This window comes from Equus quagga, chromosome 20, assembly GCF_021613505.1.
Source record: "Equus quagga isolate Etosha38 chromosome 20, UCLA_HA_Equagga_1.0, whole genome shotgun sequence".
In the NCBI taxonomy this organism is placed as follows: domain Eukaryota; kingdom Metazoa; phylum Chordata; class Mammalia; order Perissodactyla; family Equidae; genus Equus; species Equus quagga.
This window is the reverse complement of record NC_060286.1, coordinates 18,355,834-18,371,039: the sequence shown is the minus strand read 5'-3', so window position 1 is coordinate 18,371,039 and position 15,206 is coordinate 18,355,834. Positions and strand designations below refer to the sequence as shown.

Here is a 15,206-nt window from a genome sequence, read left to right as displayed (position 1 = left end):
GCTGCTAATCAGAGTTTCCCTTTTGACCTAGTTCCTGAGGTCTTCAAACCTGTGCAATGAAATTATTTATCATTTTATTACTGAACAGACAGTGGTGTCCCAGAGAGGAACCATAAATAAAATTGAAATCTGGTGCTGTAATGAGGAAGTAATAACTAGCATTAATAAGATGTGGTTTTCTTTTCAGAAAGTCCAGTGCACCTATAACAAAGGTTAAAACAATCTGTTTAATTTGCATTCTAATGTTAATCTTAAAATAGCAATTCTAACAAAAATGTATCAAATATTTCTAATTGTCTTTATCAAAAAACCCACAATTGTATAAATTTACAACCAGCATAAAAAAAGCCAATTGTATAAATCTCTTTAGAAAGGACTGTTAACAAGTGAAAATGAATGAGACAGCACCTCAATGATTTTTGTTTTAGTAATAAAAAGCTCTTTTCAACCAAATCAGAAGAGTCTTCCTTTGGGTTTTTTTCTTGACTTGGTTGATATGTCCTCCTCATAGCAAATTATCACTCATTTTCGGAGTCCACAGGCCCATTAAACAGAGGAGAAAAAGAGACTGGAAAATTCTAAGGTTAAGTAAATTTATTAAATTAAATTAAATCTTGAGAATATATGATGGTCTTGGGAAAGGATGTTCTTTTGTCATCCACATAATCTCCAGAAGGGGAGCATTCATTTGCTTGCAAAGGCCATAATCTGTTCCTGGAGAAAAATGAAACAAAGTGAGTGATAAACTCTGACACTAAAGTGTGAGGGCAGGTAAAGAAAATACTTTAAAATATCCAAAGTGATTAAAGCAAAAACTTAGCAAAAGATCCAGATAGATACCTCCCAAAAGTTCCTCCAAAGTGTCTTTAAGGGGAAGTTTCTCAGGAAAGAAGCTGGCCAAGCAGCAAAAGTAGCTTAAACATCTTTATCTTTAAAAAATCCCTACTGACTACTTTAAGCCCTTCCTTATATAAAGGTCCTGCTTAGTTGTGGGCCCGAGCACCCACAAGCCCAGCAAAGACTCTTTGCTCATAACCACTGGGGAAGGTAGACAGAGACCATAATTTTATAGGCAAGAAAATTAATTCAAAGAATTTAACAGTCATTGGCAAAGTGAATCCTCAGCAAGATTCTTGGAGAGCCGTGAGCGCCTTCTTACTTTGAGTGGAGAGACTGCATTTGTGGCCTGCAAGCCCCAAGTCCTGAGCAGCACAAGTGGAGTGGCACTGGTGGAGTAGAGGCGTTTTAGCACATCAGTAGCAGCCAGAAGAGCAGTGTTGTGACGCTGTCTGTCTGTTTCATAACCTGTGAGGTGGCTCATGGAGCCTGGAGGAAAGAGGACAGGTTAAATCCCTAATCCAACAGTGAGCTTTTCTTTCCTAGCAAACCAGATACACTTATGTCCACCACATCTGGCTACTGAGAGCCATTTTGGGGTCCTGATCTTCCCTAACTACATTACTTCTGGATACTTGTTTAAGATACCTGAATCCTTACCTAAGTCTTTCCCATTGAAGGCTGCAGTACTGAGGTGGTGGACCAAGCTGGAGATATCCCCAAAGCCCATGTTGACCCCTTGTCCTGCAAGTGGATGGACTCTGTGGGCTGCATCCCTATGAATAAAGAAAAGTTCAGGTGTGGCCTCCAGGAGCAGAGTGAGACGGGAGCAGCCCTGCTCTCTTATTATCTTACCCAATGAGCGCCAGCCGAGGCCGGACGTACTCAGCAGCATGTCCCAACCCAAGAGGAAATAGTGCTCGGCTTTTGGCATCCACCCTGGCTACACTTGGGGGCAGCTGGCGAGCTGAGACCTTAGTGGGCTTCAGAAAGGCAATCGCATAGTGCAGCATGGTGCCAGCTGAGTCGATGAAGTCCGTGTGGTTAACATCACTCCACTGAACAGCATCAGCCACAAAACAAACAAAGTAAAATTTCATCAGTGACTAGCAGGGAATTAAAAATTCAACAAGGAAAACTTTTTTATAACCAAAGCCAAGGATAATGCTACCTAACATGCTTAAAGTGATCTGGACCACAAATGATAAGCCCCTCAAACAAATGCAAAACATAACTTCCCATCACTCCTCACAGATTTTAGGATCAAACTGCTCACCAGCTGCCCCTGCCTACCTCTGAACTTCACCTTTCATTGATCCCCACCCTCAATAACCATATGCCAACCACAGTGTAGCTCATTCTGCAACATCTCCTTGCCTCTGACATCCCCCTCTGCTTAGAATGTTCTCCCACTACTAGTTCACCAGGATAACATCTCAGAGCATCCAGAAGCTGTCACCTCTGTTTGTAAACCTCCCTCCAAACCCTGCTGTGCTCCCATAGCATCCTATGCATACTTCTACCACTGTACTGAAATTGTCATTTATTTATCTTTCTCTCTCACTTGACTACGAGCTTCCTGAAAGCAGGGACTGTGTCTCATTTGTCTCTCTATCTCCAGAGCCCTCTACATAGAAGGCACTTGTAACTGTTGCTGAATGAATATGCTGCAAAGGCCTGTGCCAGGAATATATGCTAAATGACTCAGAGAGGGGTAGCATTCACATTTATCTTGGAAGCCACTTCAGTATGTTCAGTTCCTTTTATGCTTATTGCTACTACAGAGCAGTGGAGCTCAAGTAATTCAGTGTAAACCAGTGTGAAGTCATTAGTAAGGTTGTGCAGTTCGGTGGTTAAAAGCACAGGCTCGAGGCCCAGTCTGGTTTCAGAATCCAGCTTTGCCACTTGATGTATGACCTTGGGTAAGTTACCCCTCTCTCTAATGGGCCTAATAATAGTACCTATCTCAAAGGGTCACTGAATTAAATACACAAATACACACAGAACTCAGCGCCTGTACCTAGCACGTAGTAAGCACTCAACAAATGTTACCAATTATTACTATTAGTGAATTCAGATAAATGTGGCACTTAAGCCCAAAAATATGGGTGCCCACGTTATCTAAAGGTTGTGTCTACTCCAGAATAATTATTACCATTTGTCGAGCATCTCTAATATACTAGGTATGTTACAAGCATTTTACATAAATTCTCTCATTTTAAAAGACTTTCATTACTATTACTAATTATTATTATTAAACCCTGAGAGGTTGGTGATACTATTTCCATTTTTCAGGATATTAACAGGTAAAACCAGTACTGACCCCTTGTCTGTTTACAAAGCTTACTCTTACGCCCCCTGCTGAAATGTGCTCAGCCTCTCCCCACGAACACTGTGATGAATCAGGCTGCAAAGGTTCAGGTACTGGGAACCTAGACAAGCTGTTCAAAATGATCCAAGTATCACAGCTTCAGAAAAAGTTACTTATCCAAGTAACTACCACCCAGGCAGCTGTTTTCAGATAGCCTAACAGCAGCCTACAACCCTCAGAAGAGCACACAAGTTATTAATTTCTGCTGTTCTGCATTTCCCTGAACACCCTCCTCCATGTAATCCAGATCAAGCGTTACAGTTACAAAGGGACAGCTGGTTGGTTATTCCCTTCTTTACTCAAAACCACCTTTCTCTATCTACCCTGCAACACATCATCAGCTGGACAAGCCGATACTCACAAAGGCAGAGTTAATGGCATCCACAAACTTTTCCTCATCCATGCTGACCAGCTCTGCTGCGTGCTCATGGGATGTGGACCAAACCAAGGAACTCAAGGTGTCTGAGAGCTGCGTCAAAGGAAGACCATCAATACTAAGGACTAAAACTTCTGTTCTTGGGAGCTCTCAAGCATAAAGGAAGATAAGAAGAGGAAACAAAGCTAGCCTGAGCATATTCCCCTGAAACCAGAAAAAGACTGAGTGAAAGGGAGGGGCCAGCCCCGTGGCCAAGTGGTTGGGTTCGTGCGTTCTGCTTCAGTGGCCCAGTGTTTCGCTGGTTCAGATCCCGGGCACGGACATGGCACCGCTCATCAAGCCATGCTGAGGCGGCATCCCACATGCCACAACTAGAAGGACCCACAACTAAAAATATACAACTATGTACCGGAGGGCTTTGGGGAGAAAAAGGAAAAATAAAATCTTACAAAAAAAAAAAGACTGAAAGAAAGTGAAGTCTTAAAAGAGGAAGGCTGGAGATGTTTAAGCAGACTAGCCAGAAGGACTTCTTACCGGGAGCAGAGCAATGGGCCCAGAGGGAAGAAATCTCTGCCAAGCTACGTTGTTTTCTGTGGCCTACAGTAGAGAAAGAATTTCTGTGAGAAGTACCTAGTACCTATTAAAGAGAAGTGGGGTCCCCAGATGGTGGACTCAGGATCTTACCTCTGATAAATGCAGAGTAGCGACGACAGCAGACTGGTCATAGTTCCAGCTAACATTCTGGATTCCAGCAGCCTGCCGTACTCCTGAGTTGTGACCATCTGCACCAATCTGCATGGAAACAAGAGCCTGCTAAGTCTTACGACCTCTTAGTAAGTGAAACTGTTCCAGAAATTTGTCTCTGCCTCCTAAAAGTTTTCTCTGGTTCCAACTGTTGGCAAGCCTGCTTTTTATCACAGCAGGTAACTTTATATCATGCCTGCCTCATTTGCAGCCTTAGAGGAGCAGCCTTACACATGTGACCCCAGCCTCAGCTAATGGACCAAAGCTGGACATCTGACCCAAGAGTTGCCAGCCATAGGTTAAACTGAGCCAAATTCTCCGGATATTTGAATTAGCAATAAAGTAAGCACTGGAGCCGAACAGTCCTAATGTGAGGTTAGGAATGGCGGCTACGTAAAAGGGGAAGCTGACGAACAGAAGGAGAGAAACAAACACCAGATGAAAGGAGATGAGTGACTGCAGGGACTCCTAAAAGGGAAAGAACAGCCTCAGTTTCTGACACTCTGGTTCTTGTCCCTGTGAGGCTGGCTATCCTCTATTTCATGACCTAAGACAGCCCAGGAGATTGCTTCCTGTACAGGATTTACAAGACCATCTTAACTTGAGCTGGTTTGAGTGGCACTGGTCCTTACAACCAAAAGTTTTGCCTAAAATTAACTTCAACTATAGCTTAGATCTGAAACTAGAGGCCCTAGAATCCAGGATAAGATGTGGATATGCAAGACCCCTGGCAAAATAAGAATCTTCAACTACCAACAATTTGGTCTGGAGGGTGCTGCCATCACCTAGGGTAATCTGAACCCAAGGGCTGGAGTCTGCCATGGGAAATGAGTAAGGCCAGGTATAGCCGACTGCTTTGCTCCTGTAGAGAACCGTCACTCGGTCTAGGGAGGTCAGAAGAGAAAAAAACAAACATTAGAAAGGCGGCCCACACAGGCTGAGGAAAAAGCCAGAACTAAACCTAAAGCAAAGTCCCAGGAGAGCTGTCTCTTATCATTTACTCTTAAACAAGAAAAGTAAAATCTAAAAAATAACTCATGTGATCAATGCTATCGTCTGAGAACTGATAAATGACAGAAGTCACAGGGATGAATCAGTGTCAAAAAAAAAACCAGAGGTAAGTTCCCACTGCATTACCAGCCTGCGCCAGGCACTCTCTCTGCCTTCACGCTCCTGCTCCTCTAGTTTCACTCTACGCAGAAATGAACCCAATGTGCTTTCAGAGCAAAGGAGCTGGGGATACCATAGGCTCAAACAAGTTCTGGATTTCATAAGATTTTTCTTCCCACTGGAAATCATATTACTTTTCTGATCATAAAAAGGATATCTCACTGCAAAGGTCTAAACAACAAAGAAAGGTTCAAAAGGAGGAAAAAAATCACCCTTAATCATACCACCCAGAGACAACTACAGTTAAACCTTTGCCAAATAGTTTTCCAGATGATCTCCCATGCGTGTATATGCACACACACCCACACACTCTCACACACAAATGGGATCACAGGACACATACTTTTTTTCACAAATATAAGACACATTTCTAAGTGACTAAATATTAGATCTAAATTGCCTTTAAAAGCTGCAGAGAAGTTCATTACATGGATGAGCTACTATCCTATATCAAAAAGCACTTAAGTTGCTTCCAACTTTTCTCTCTCTAGAACAACCCTGAAATATGTGCAAATCATATCTGACAAGGAATTTATATCCAGAATATATAAAGAACTCATAACTCAAAAATAAAAGGACAAATAATCCAATTTTAAAATGGGCAAAAGATTTTGAATAGACATTTCTCCAAAGAAGATACACAAATAGCCAATAAGCACATGAAAAGATGCTCAACATTATTAGTCATCGAGGAAGTACAATCAAAACTATAATTAGATACCATTTCACAGTCACTAGGATGGCTATTTTAAAAAAGGGTCTGGTGAAACTGGAACCCTTGTACATTACTGGTGGGAAAATGAAATGGTGCAGCCTCTTTGAAAAAGTTTGGCAGTTGATGAAAATGTTAAACACAGAATTATTATATGACCTAGCAATTCTACTCCTAAGTATCCACCCAGAAGAAATGAAAACATACATCCACACAAAAACTTGTACACAAATGTTCATATATTCATAATCACCAAAAATGGAAACAACCCAAATGCCCATCAACTGATGAATGGATAAACAGAATGTGGTACATCCACACAATGGAATACTATTTGGTAATAAAAAAAAGAATGGAGTACTGATACATGCTATATAACATGAATGAATCTCAAAAATCCATGTTTAGTGAGGGGCTGGCCCGGTGGCGTAGCCGTTAAGTGCGCACGTCCCGCTTCTCAGCGGCCCAGGGTTCACCAGTTCGGATCCTGGGTGCAAACATGGCATCGCTTGGCAAAAGCCATGCTGTGGCAGGTTTCCCACGTATAAAATAGAGGAAGATGGGCATGGATGTTAGCTCAGGGCCAGTCTTCCTCAGCAAAAAGAGGAGGATTGGCAGTAGTTAGCTCAGTGCTAATCCTCCTCAAAAAAAAAAATTCAGTGAGAGAAGTCAGACACGGAAGAATACATATTGTATGATTCTATCCATGTATATTAAACGTCCAGAATAGGCAAATCCCAAAAGACAGAAAGTAGATTAGTGGTGCCAGGGGTTGGGGATGGCAATGGGGAATGACTGTAAATGGGCACAAGGTTTCCTTTTGAGGCGAGAGAAAAGGTCTAAAATGATATTGTGGTGATGGTGGCACAACTCTATAAATATACTAAAAACCAGTGAATTGTACACTTAAAATGGGTGAATTTTATGGCATGCAAATTATACCTGAATAAAGGTGTAGAAAAAGAACCCCCCTGAAATAACCATCAGAGGGTTTCTTTATGGTGGACATTCAGTATCTGTAGAAGGGATCATTTCTTCCAGTAAGTACTACAATTGTGAAGCAGTTCCCCTTCCAGAGAGTGAAAGCAAGATAGAAGAGATGGATGCCTCACCTGACACAGCCTCCAACTGCTTAGTGAGGGCGTGCATGATGACATCGTTTTCCACTATATAGCCCATGTCATCTAAATTATCCTTATCAAACACTATCAGGGCCTCCGAGCAGGCATCCCACACCTGGAAACATAAAGGGAAAGACTGTATTATAATCCAAAGAAAAGGAAACACTACTCCAATCAGAAATAGAGTGTTGCTTTCCCCAGTGATAGAATCAGAAAAATCAATTTGTCAGTCCCTCTGGCAGGATATAAGGTAGGAAGAAAATTCTCTTGGGAATGCTTCCCACAATTCCTGAGACTGAGTGTGGACTGAGATTATTCCCACATTCACAGAAAACCTGAAGAACATAGACTCCCATATCTTAACACAAGGCAGACCAAGATATCTTGCCAAAAGTGATAAAGGAGGCACCTGCATTCGCCGAAAGGCTCTGTATCTCATGTTGCAGATGTGGTCCCAGGCACCAAAACCTATAAAACAAAGAATCTGTATACAGACCAGAGCAATCTCACAGGGACCCACTTCCCTCCTGGGCTCCCCTTTATCCCTCCATCTTGTTAAGTAAGAGGTTGTTTTCAGTGTTCTCCAATAACAAAAAAATACTCTCCACTTCAATCCTGTTTCATGCTAGGAGCTAAGCTACTCTGTTCTCCAGTTCAGATGATACAGCATGAAAAACGACCCAGCATGAGTTCATGATCAAAAAGTCAAATCACGTTAAAGCAGGGGACGGGCTGGCCTGGTGGTGCAGTGGTTAAGTTCCCACATCCCGCTTCTTGGCGGCCTGGGGTTCACCAGTTCGGATCCTGGGTGCAGACATGGCACCACTTGGCAAGCCATGCTGTGGCAGGCGTCCCACATATAAAAGTAGAGGAAGATGGGCATGGATGTTAGCTCAGGGCCAGTCTTCCTCAGCAAAAAGAGGAGGATTGGTGGCAGATGTTAGCTCAGGGCTAATCTTTCTCAAAAAAACAAAAAAACAAAAAAAAAAACCCCAAAACGTTAAAGCAGGGGAAATAAAAAAGGAAACCAAACCCATATTTTTCTTTTTCTTCATCATCGTATTGAAGTCACAAACTCTCTGGATAAAGACTATTTGTTGCTTTTCAACTATTTTTTTTCAACTCCACAGTACTAAACAGATTCGGTAACTAACGAAACATTTATTGAGCACCTACTATGTGCCAGATACAACTCTAGGTACTGAGCATACAGTGGGAACCAAAGGGACCAAGTCCCTGCCCTTCTGCAGCTGACACTCTCGTTGGAGAGACAGAAAACAAAAAACAAATACATAATATAATGTCAGGCATAGTAAGGGTTATAAAGAAAAATAAAGCAGTATAAGGGGCTAAAGAGGGATGGAGAGTCTAATTTTAGATATGGTGGTTCTAGATAGGATGGACTGAGGGAGTAACATTTGGCAGAGACCTAAAGACAATTTTTTAATTGTTCCATGTGCACACATCCATCTATACCCCAAAGGCATTTAGCATGCAGGCTCCCTAGTGCCCTAGAGGGTGGACTCTGGGAATGAAGAGGGTGCCAGTACTAGCCATGAATGGTCGTAATTAATTCATATAGTTTCAGTCCCACCAATTCATGATGACAAAACATCACGCATAAAGTCTGCATGATGGATCCACACATTGCAGGGATGTCTTCCTCAGACTGGGAGTTGACACATTAACAATTTCAGGGGTCTTCATCTTCAGCTATGCACAAGATTACCAACCCAACCCCTCCTCGGTGAGCTCCCTGCTCGCCAGATGCTCTGGTGACCCTGCCCTAGGGGACACACTGGAAAGCCAAGAGAAATAGGAGGTTGGTTCTACGAGAGAGGATCTTCTACTCACTACTGAGAAGGGTTGCAGAGCCAGGGGAAATGGAGCTGACTCTGTTGCTGTAAGTTTCTGGCAATTTCTCCAATACTTTCTTTGGACCTACTTCTAGCAAGAGGATTTTCTTGTCACAAAAGTGAACATCATATCCTAAAAAAAAAAAAAAAAAGCAATATTATATATCATTTTAGGAAAATTAGAATTTATTCCCTTTCTCAATTCCAAGAGAAGCAACAGATTAACTAAATCCTTAGCCCTCAGGATACAAATTCCTCACAGGGCGCACGGAAAGGAAACGCCATGTGGAGTCTTTCAGCCATGCGAACCACCCGACCCATGACTGTAGGGCCTCTCCAGGCAGTCCGCCACGCGCCATGTGCAAAGAAGGGAATAACGGCAAAGCCATAACAAGCCAAGAGAATTCCCTACAGAGGAAGAATGAAGTTAAAAAAGGAAGGCTGCGGTATTTGAACACCAGACATTTCCAGTCTTCAAACTATTAAGTCACTATAAATCACAAATCTTGTTCAACAGAAAAAGAGAGCTCATAAGCAAAGTCACTGCAGCCTCAAGATTAAATAAAGGATAAAAAACTATAGTTTGTAAAAGAAGGAAAAGGAAGCCAAAAAACACATCAATTGTACCCCCCTAAAACATCTGGCCCTAAAACATCTGTGTAAGAAAGTTAAAAAGGGGACTTGAGGACTTTGTCACTGGGTGACTGCAGCACAAGAGACAGTCCCTCCACAGTGTCTCAGAGAAAGACACAGGGAAACGATAAGCAGTGGAATCGCCGCTGCCAAGAAAGGAGGGAAAAAAATGTGATGCGATTACCAGAGAGAAGCAGCACTACAGGTTTTACTTAATAACGAGGAAAGAAAACCCACAAACCTCCACCCTCCTTATATTTTGGAACCTAAATGAGAAGAGTGGCACTATTCTAACATACAATGAAGGAAGTGAGAAAATCAAGGTCAACCAGTTGTCCAGGCAGTGAACAAGAGAGCCCACCAGGTGGACCGGGCGCCCTGCGGGCAGCAGCAATCAAGCAGTTTTGCGTGGGAGGATGGGAGCAGGCGCCACACTCTGCAGAGAGGGGAATGCTTCCTGGTCCATCACACCTCTACGCCTTGATCACCTTGATCTAGCAGTAGCCACTCCACCAGAATGCACACCTGCCCCCTCCAGATCCTACTCACTCAGCCTCACCTTCTCAGCAGCGTTCATAAAACACCCACGCACCTCCTCCCCCAGGACAGGTCAGTTGCTTGTTTCTCTGGAGCAGCTTTCATTTCATTCTTCCTTCTATTAGTTATTTACAAATCTCTCCTTTGCTAGATTCTAAATTCCTTGGGGACAAGAACCATCTCTGTTCTTATGGCTCCTCAATCCATAATGCAGATACTCAATGTCTTACCAGACATTTTTCTTAAATGAGAGACTGTGAAACTAAAAGGAAAATCATTACATTTCCGAACTATTATAAAATATAGCCAGGTTCAATATTTTATTTTTTAGCTATTTAATGTAACACTTTAGGATACTCATTTGGAGAAAAAAATACTAGAGAATATAATTTACAAATAACAATGTGAGAAGGAAATATAGATATTTCAAGCCTAAAACATAAACTAATCTGAGTTTGAAGAAAAGAATCAAGGAAAACATAAACTCACTTATGGAGAAATATGAAGAGCCTATTGGAAATTTTTCACTTTTAAAGCAGCTGTCTAAAATTAAGAGGATGTTGAAATAAAAAGTAAAGTTGATCAGCATATAAACTATTAACAAAGAATATTCTTTGGGATATCTGATCAAGGGGGACATTAGCATGCACAAAATCCCAAGCACTGGGCTGGAGGACCCGCCCAGGGTCAGTCTCCCTCACACACTGCTCAGTCTCAACTGCTGTACAGGAAGAAGCAGAGGCTTGCTCACTGGACAATCTGCGTGACGGATTCCCAACCCTCCCAGAGCTTCAGCTTCTGTGTTTTACGTTCAGTATTTCCTCTGAGCTTTCTTAGGAAATTAGCCGGTGTGCGAACAGTTTTTCGTAAGCCTATGTTTGGCAGTTCTGACCAACTTAGAGCAGTGACTCTCACCACCTGGGGTACTCCGCCCATGACCTTTCTTTTGTAAACTTCAGCAGAGAATTCTATACTGTAATTGTCTGTTTAAAGTCACTCCTGACTTTAAGAATTGATACTTCTGTGGAAGAGACAGAAAAATAAATAGTCACAATACAGAATTCTCTGTTTACATTTATAAAAGAATTGCCGCTTTCTCTCCTTGAAGCGTCAGGGGAGAGGGTGAGAAAAAGTACAAAATAGGAAGAAAAAAATTAATACAAAGATAACAAAACACCAACATTGTAACGCTAAAGTTTTAGTAAGATTGAAAATTGTTTCAGGTACATATCATACAGAATTGTAGAAAAAATTAAGAGGTAAAGTCACTAAAAGACAATTAAGCTCTTCCCAGTGTTTCTCATTCGCAAAGTGTGGTCTGCAGACCTCCTGTATCCATCTGCGGAGGTATTTGGCCCTGGGCCCCATCTGGACAAACTGAATCAGTCACTGGAAGTGGAACCTGGAATCCACATTTTTAAAATATGTCCCACAAACTAGTAACAATGATTGCCTTTGAGGAGAACTGGCTGGCTAACAATAAAAAACAGAAGTCTTACTTTATATGCTTTATAGTGTATACCCTATACCCATTTGTGTTTCAAAATTCCCTTTGAATTTTGTATATGTGCCTGTCTTAGTTATTCAAAACTCAAAAACAAAACAAAACAACACAGGTGATTCTTAAATGCACTCAAGTCTGAGAACCACAATTTTAACCCATTTACCAATAGGTACAACCAAAATAGCTGTCAGGGAGCAACGGTCTACACCTGCCAGAAAGTTTTATCTGTCTCAGAAACGCTTTGTATCTCCTAATTACTGACTTTGGAGTGCAAGTTACTTAACCTTTCTGAGCTTTAACTTACTTATCTGCACAATCTACAATCAAGCTGCTTATAAGGATTAAGTAAAAATGTATGCAAAATACTTCAAAAGATGCTATTCATAGCAAGTGTTCAATAATTGATAATATTTTACGTAATTACTATTTTATATAATTACCATGAGCCCATTAGCTCATACAAAGCATTACTTCCCACCAGTTTCCCATCTTAGGTGTACAGGGTTCACTGACCTCCCCACCTTTCGGGGCCACTGGGACCTGGGCCCTACATGAAAGAAAGAAAGTGTCTGGGCTAGGGGCCAGAGATGGCCACTTCGACCCTGACTCCAAGGCACAAGTTAATAAGAATATGTCCTGCGTCATGTTCCTTGTCTGGGCTGGCCACCCCAACGGGCACCTGACTGAACTACAGAAACATCCCATCCATGGGAACAAGAAGAAATAACTCTAAGTATCCAAATGTCTGAAACCCCAAGTTAGACCCCAGATAACATTAGGATAAAAGAGAGTCACAAGCAAAGAACAAACGGGAGTCTCACTGAGGAGAGGACGCTCTGCCCCAGACCAAAAGAATCAGCACTCCTGACCGCAGCAAACCTTTTGGAACTTCCCTGGCTGATTGTGGTGTGGATGTTGTAAGTACCGATTTGTAGCTCTCTGCCTTTCTTTTCCTCACTTTATTACCCTCACAAATAAACTCTGATTGCTTAAACAACGAAGTAGCTTTGGCAGTACCTGTCATTTCTTATCCCCTACGGTTGCAGGAAACACTACGGAAGATGTGTCTGTCATCTCCTGATCGTGAAGTCAACAAAGACTGCCATGCAATTAGTCGCCTTTAATTTGTCAGGCCAAAAAACTCAAATCCAATTTCTAAAAGTCACTGTACACTTGTTAACAGGAAACAATCTGGAGTTTGGTGGCTGGGATTCGAATTCTGACTCTGCTACCACCTGGCTGTGAGACTCTGGTCCTTACTGAACCTTGCTAAGCAAGTTTCCTCACATAAAATATGAAAATAATATCTACCTCACAAGGTAGAGGAGCAGCCTGAACTATACATGCAAAAGCAAAGTCCTTACCTCCCCTTACACACAAAGTTTAACTCAAAGTAGCTCATAGGCTTAAAGTAAGAGCTAAAATTATGAAACTCTTAGAAGAAAACAGAGGAGTGAATCTTTGTGACTTTGCGTTAGGTAATGAATTCTTAGAGATGACACCAAAAAGCACAAGGGGTAAAAGATTGATAAGTTAGACTTCATCAAAATTTCAAACTTTTGTGCTTCAAAGGACACCATCAAGAAAGTGAAAGAACAACCCACAAAATGGGAGAAAATATTTGCAAATCACTTATCTGATAAGGGACTTGTACCCAGAATATATAAAAAACTGTTACAACTCAATAATAAAAAGACAAATAGCCCAATTTAAAAATGGGCAAAGGTTCTGGATAGGCATTTCTTCAAAGAAGATCTACAAATGACCAAGGAGCATAAGAAAGGATATTCAACGTCAGTAGTCATTAGGGAAATGTAAATCAAAACCAGGAGATAGTGGTTAAGTTCACTCGCCCTGCTTCAGCGGCCCAGGGTTTTGCTGGTTCGAATCCTGGGTGTAGACATGGCACCGCTCATCAAGCCATGCTGAAGCAGCGGCCCACATGCCACAACAGGAAGGACCCACAACTAAAAATACACAACTATGTACTGGGGGGCTTTGGGGAGAAAAATAAAATCTTAAAAAAAAAAAAAAAACCCAGGAGATACCACTTGACACCCACTACCATGACTATAAACAAAAAGGTAACACAAGTGCGCTCCACGATGTAGAGAAATTGGACTCCTCATGTATTGCTGGTGGGAATGTAAAACGGTGCAGCCACTTTAGAATACCAGCACTTCTTCCAAATGTTAAACACAGTTAACTATATGACCCAGCAATTCTACCCCTAGGAATATATCCAAGTTAACCAAAAACACATGTCTATACAAAAGCTTGTATACAAGATAATAGTAGCATTATTTGTAACAGCCCAAAAGTGGAAACAATCCAAACATCCATCACCTGATGAACGAATAAACAAAATGTGGTATATCCACACAATGGAATATTATTTAGCCATAAAAAGGAATGAAGTACTGGCACATGCTACAACCTGGATGAAACTTGAAAACATTAAGTAGATTCCATGTATATGGATATATCCAGAAAAGGCAAATCTATAGAGATAGAAAGTACAGGAGTGGTTGCCTAGGGTTGAGGAGTTTTGGGGGAAATGGGCAGTGACTACTAATGGCTTCAGGTTTCTTTTGGGGATGATGAAAATGTTTCAAAACTTATTGTGGTGATGGCTGCACAACTCTGTGAATATATTAAAAATCACTAAATTGTATGCTTTAAGTGAGTGAGCTTTATGGTACGCAAATCATATCTCAATGAAGCTCTTTTAAAAACAACGCCTAGCCCAATGCTACAATGCCTGATCCCTTCCAACTGTGCCCATGACTAAATAACCCTGGACGGGTCTGGTTCCCCACGCGCTGGAAGGACTCCTAAGGCCCCTCCCACTTTTGACCCTTCGCAACCCTGAAGAACCAATGCTTGACTTGGGGCCCTGGGTCTCCTCTAGGCAGGGACCACAAGATCCGTAACGATCAGACTTCGGGCAAACAATGCCAGGGCTCGCATAGTCCTCGTCGCTGCTCCACAGCCCTGCGCCCCGCCACTACCGCCCCGGAGCTGCGCTTACCCAAGGCACAGGCCATGGCAGCACCCACCAGGCCTCCACCCGACACCACCACGTCGTACACGGTGTCCGTCGCGACGCCAGACCACCTCCGGCAGGAGACCAGCGGGCCTCTCCGGGCAGCTGCACGTGCAGCGACCCAACGGCTAACAGCCAGCCGGGCCGCCATGGTGCCCATCTGCGCCACGCTCGGCGCCCCGCTCGGCCCGCCGGAGCTAGCACTTCCGGAGCAGAGCCCTCCAATCACTTGCAGCTTCAGCCGCCACCTCAGAACCGGAACTAGAACGTGCGAAGAGAATAGGCCAATCAGAAAACGA

General features: G+C 42.5%; 1 protein-coding gene across 1 annotated transcript; it reads right to left on the bottom strand.

Annotated features, from left to right (window-relative positions):
- Positions 1-576: 576 nt before the first annotated feature.
- COQ6 (coenzyme Q6, monooxygenase) lies at positions 577-15,100 on the bottom strand. Its single transcript, XM_046646965.1, has 12 exons — positions 14,893-15,100; positions 9,186-9,320; positions 7,741-7,799; positions 7,323-7,446; positions 5,082-5,212; positions 4,269-4,376; positions 4,119-4,181; positions 3,570-3,677; positions 1,693-1,895; positions 1,498-1,613; positions 1,160-1,326; positions 577-714 (listed from the first exon to the last, which is right to left on the bottom strand). Exons 1-12 carry the CDS (start codon positions 15,065-15,067, stop codon positions 685-687), a joined length of 1,419 nt encoding a protein of 472 aa, XP_046502921.1. The 5' UTR covers positions 15,068-15,100; the 3' UTR covers positions 577-684.
- Positions 15,101-15,206: the final 106 nt, after the last annotated feature.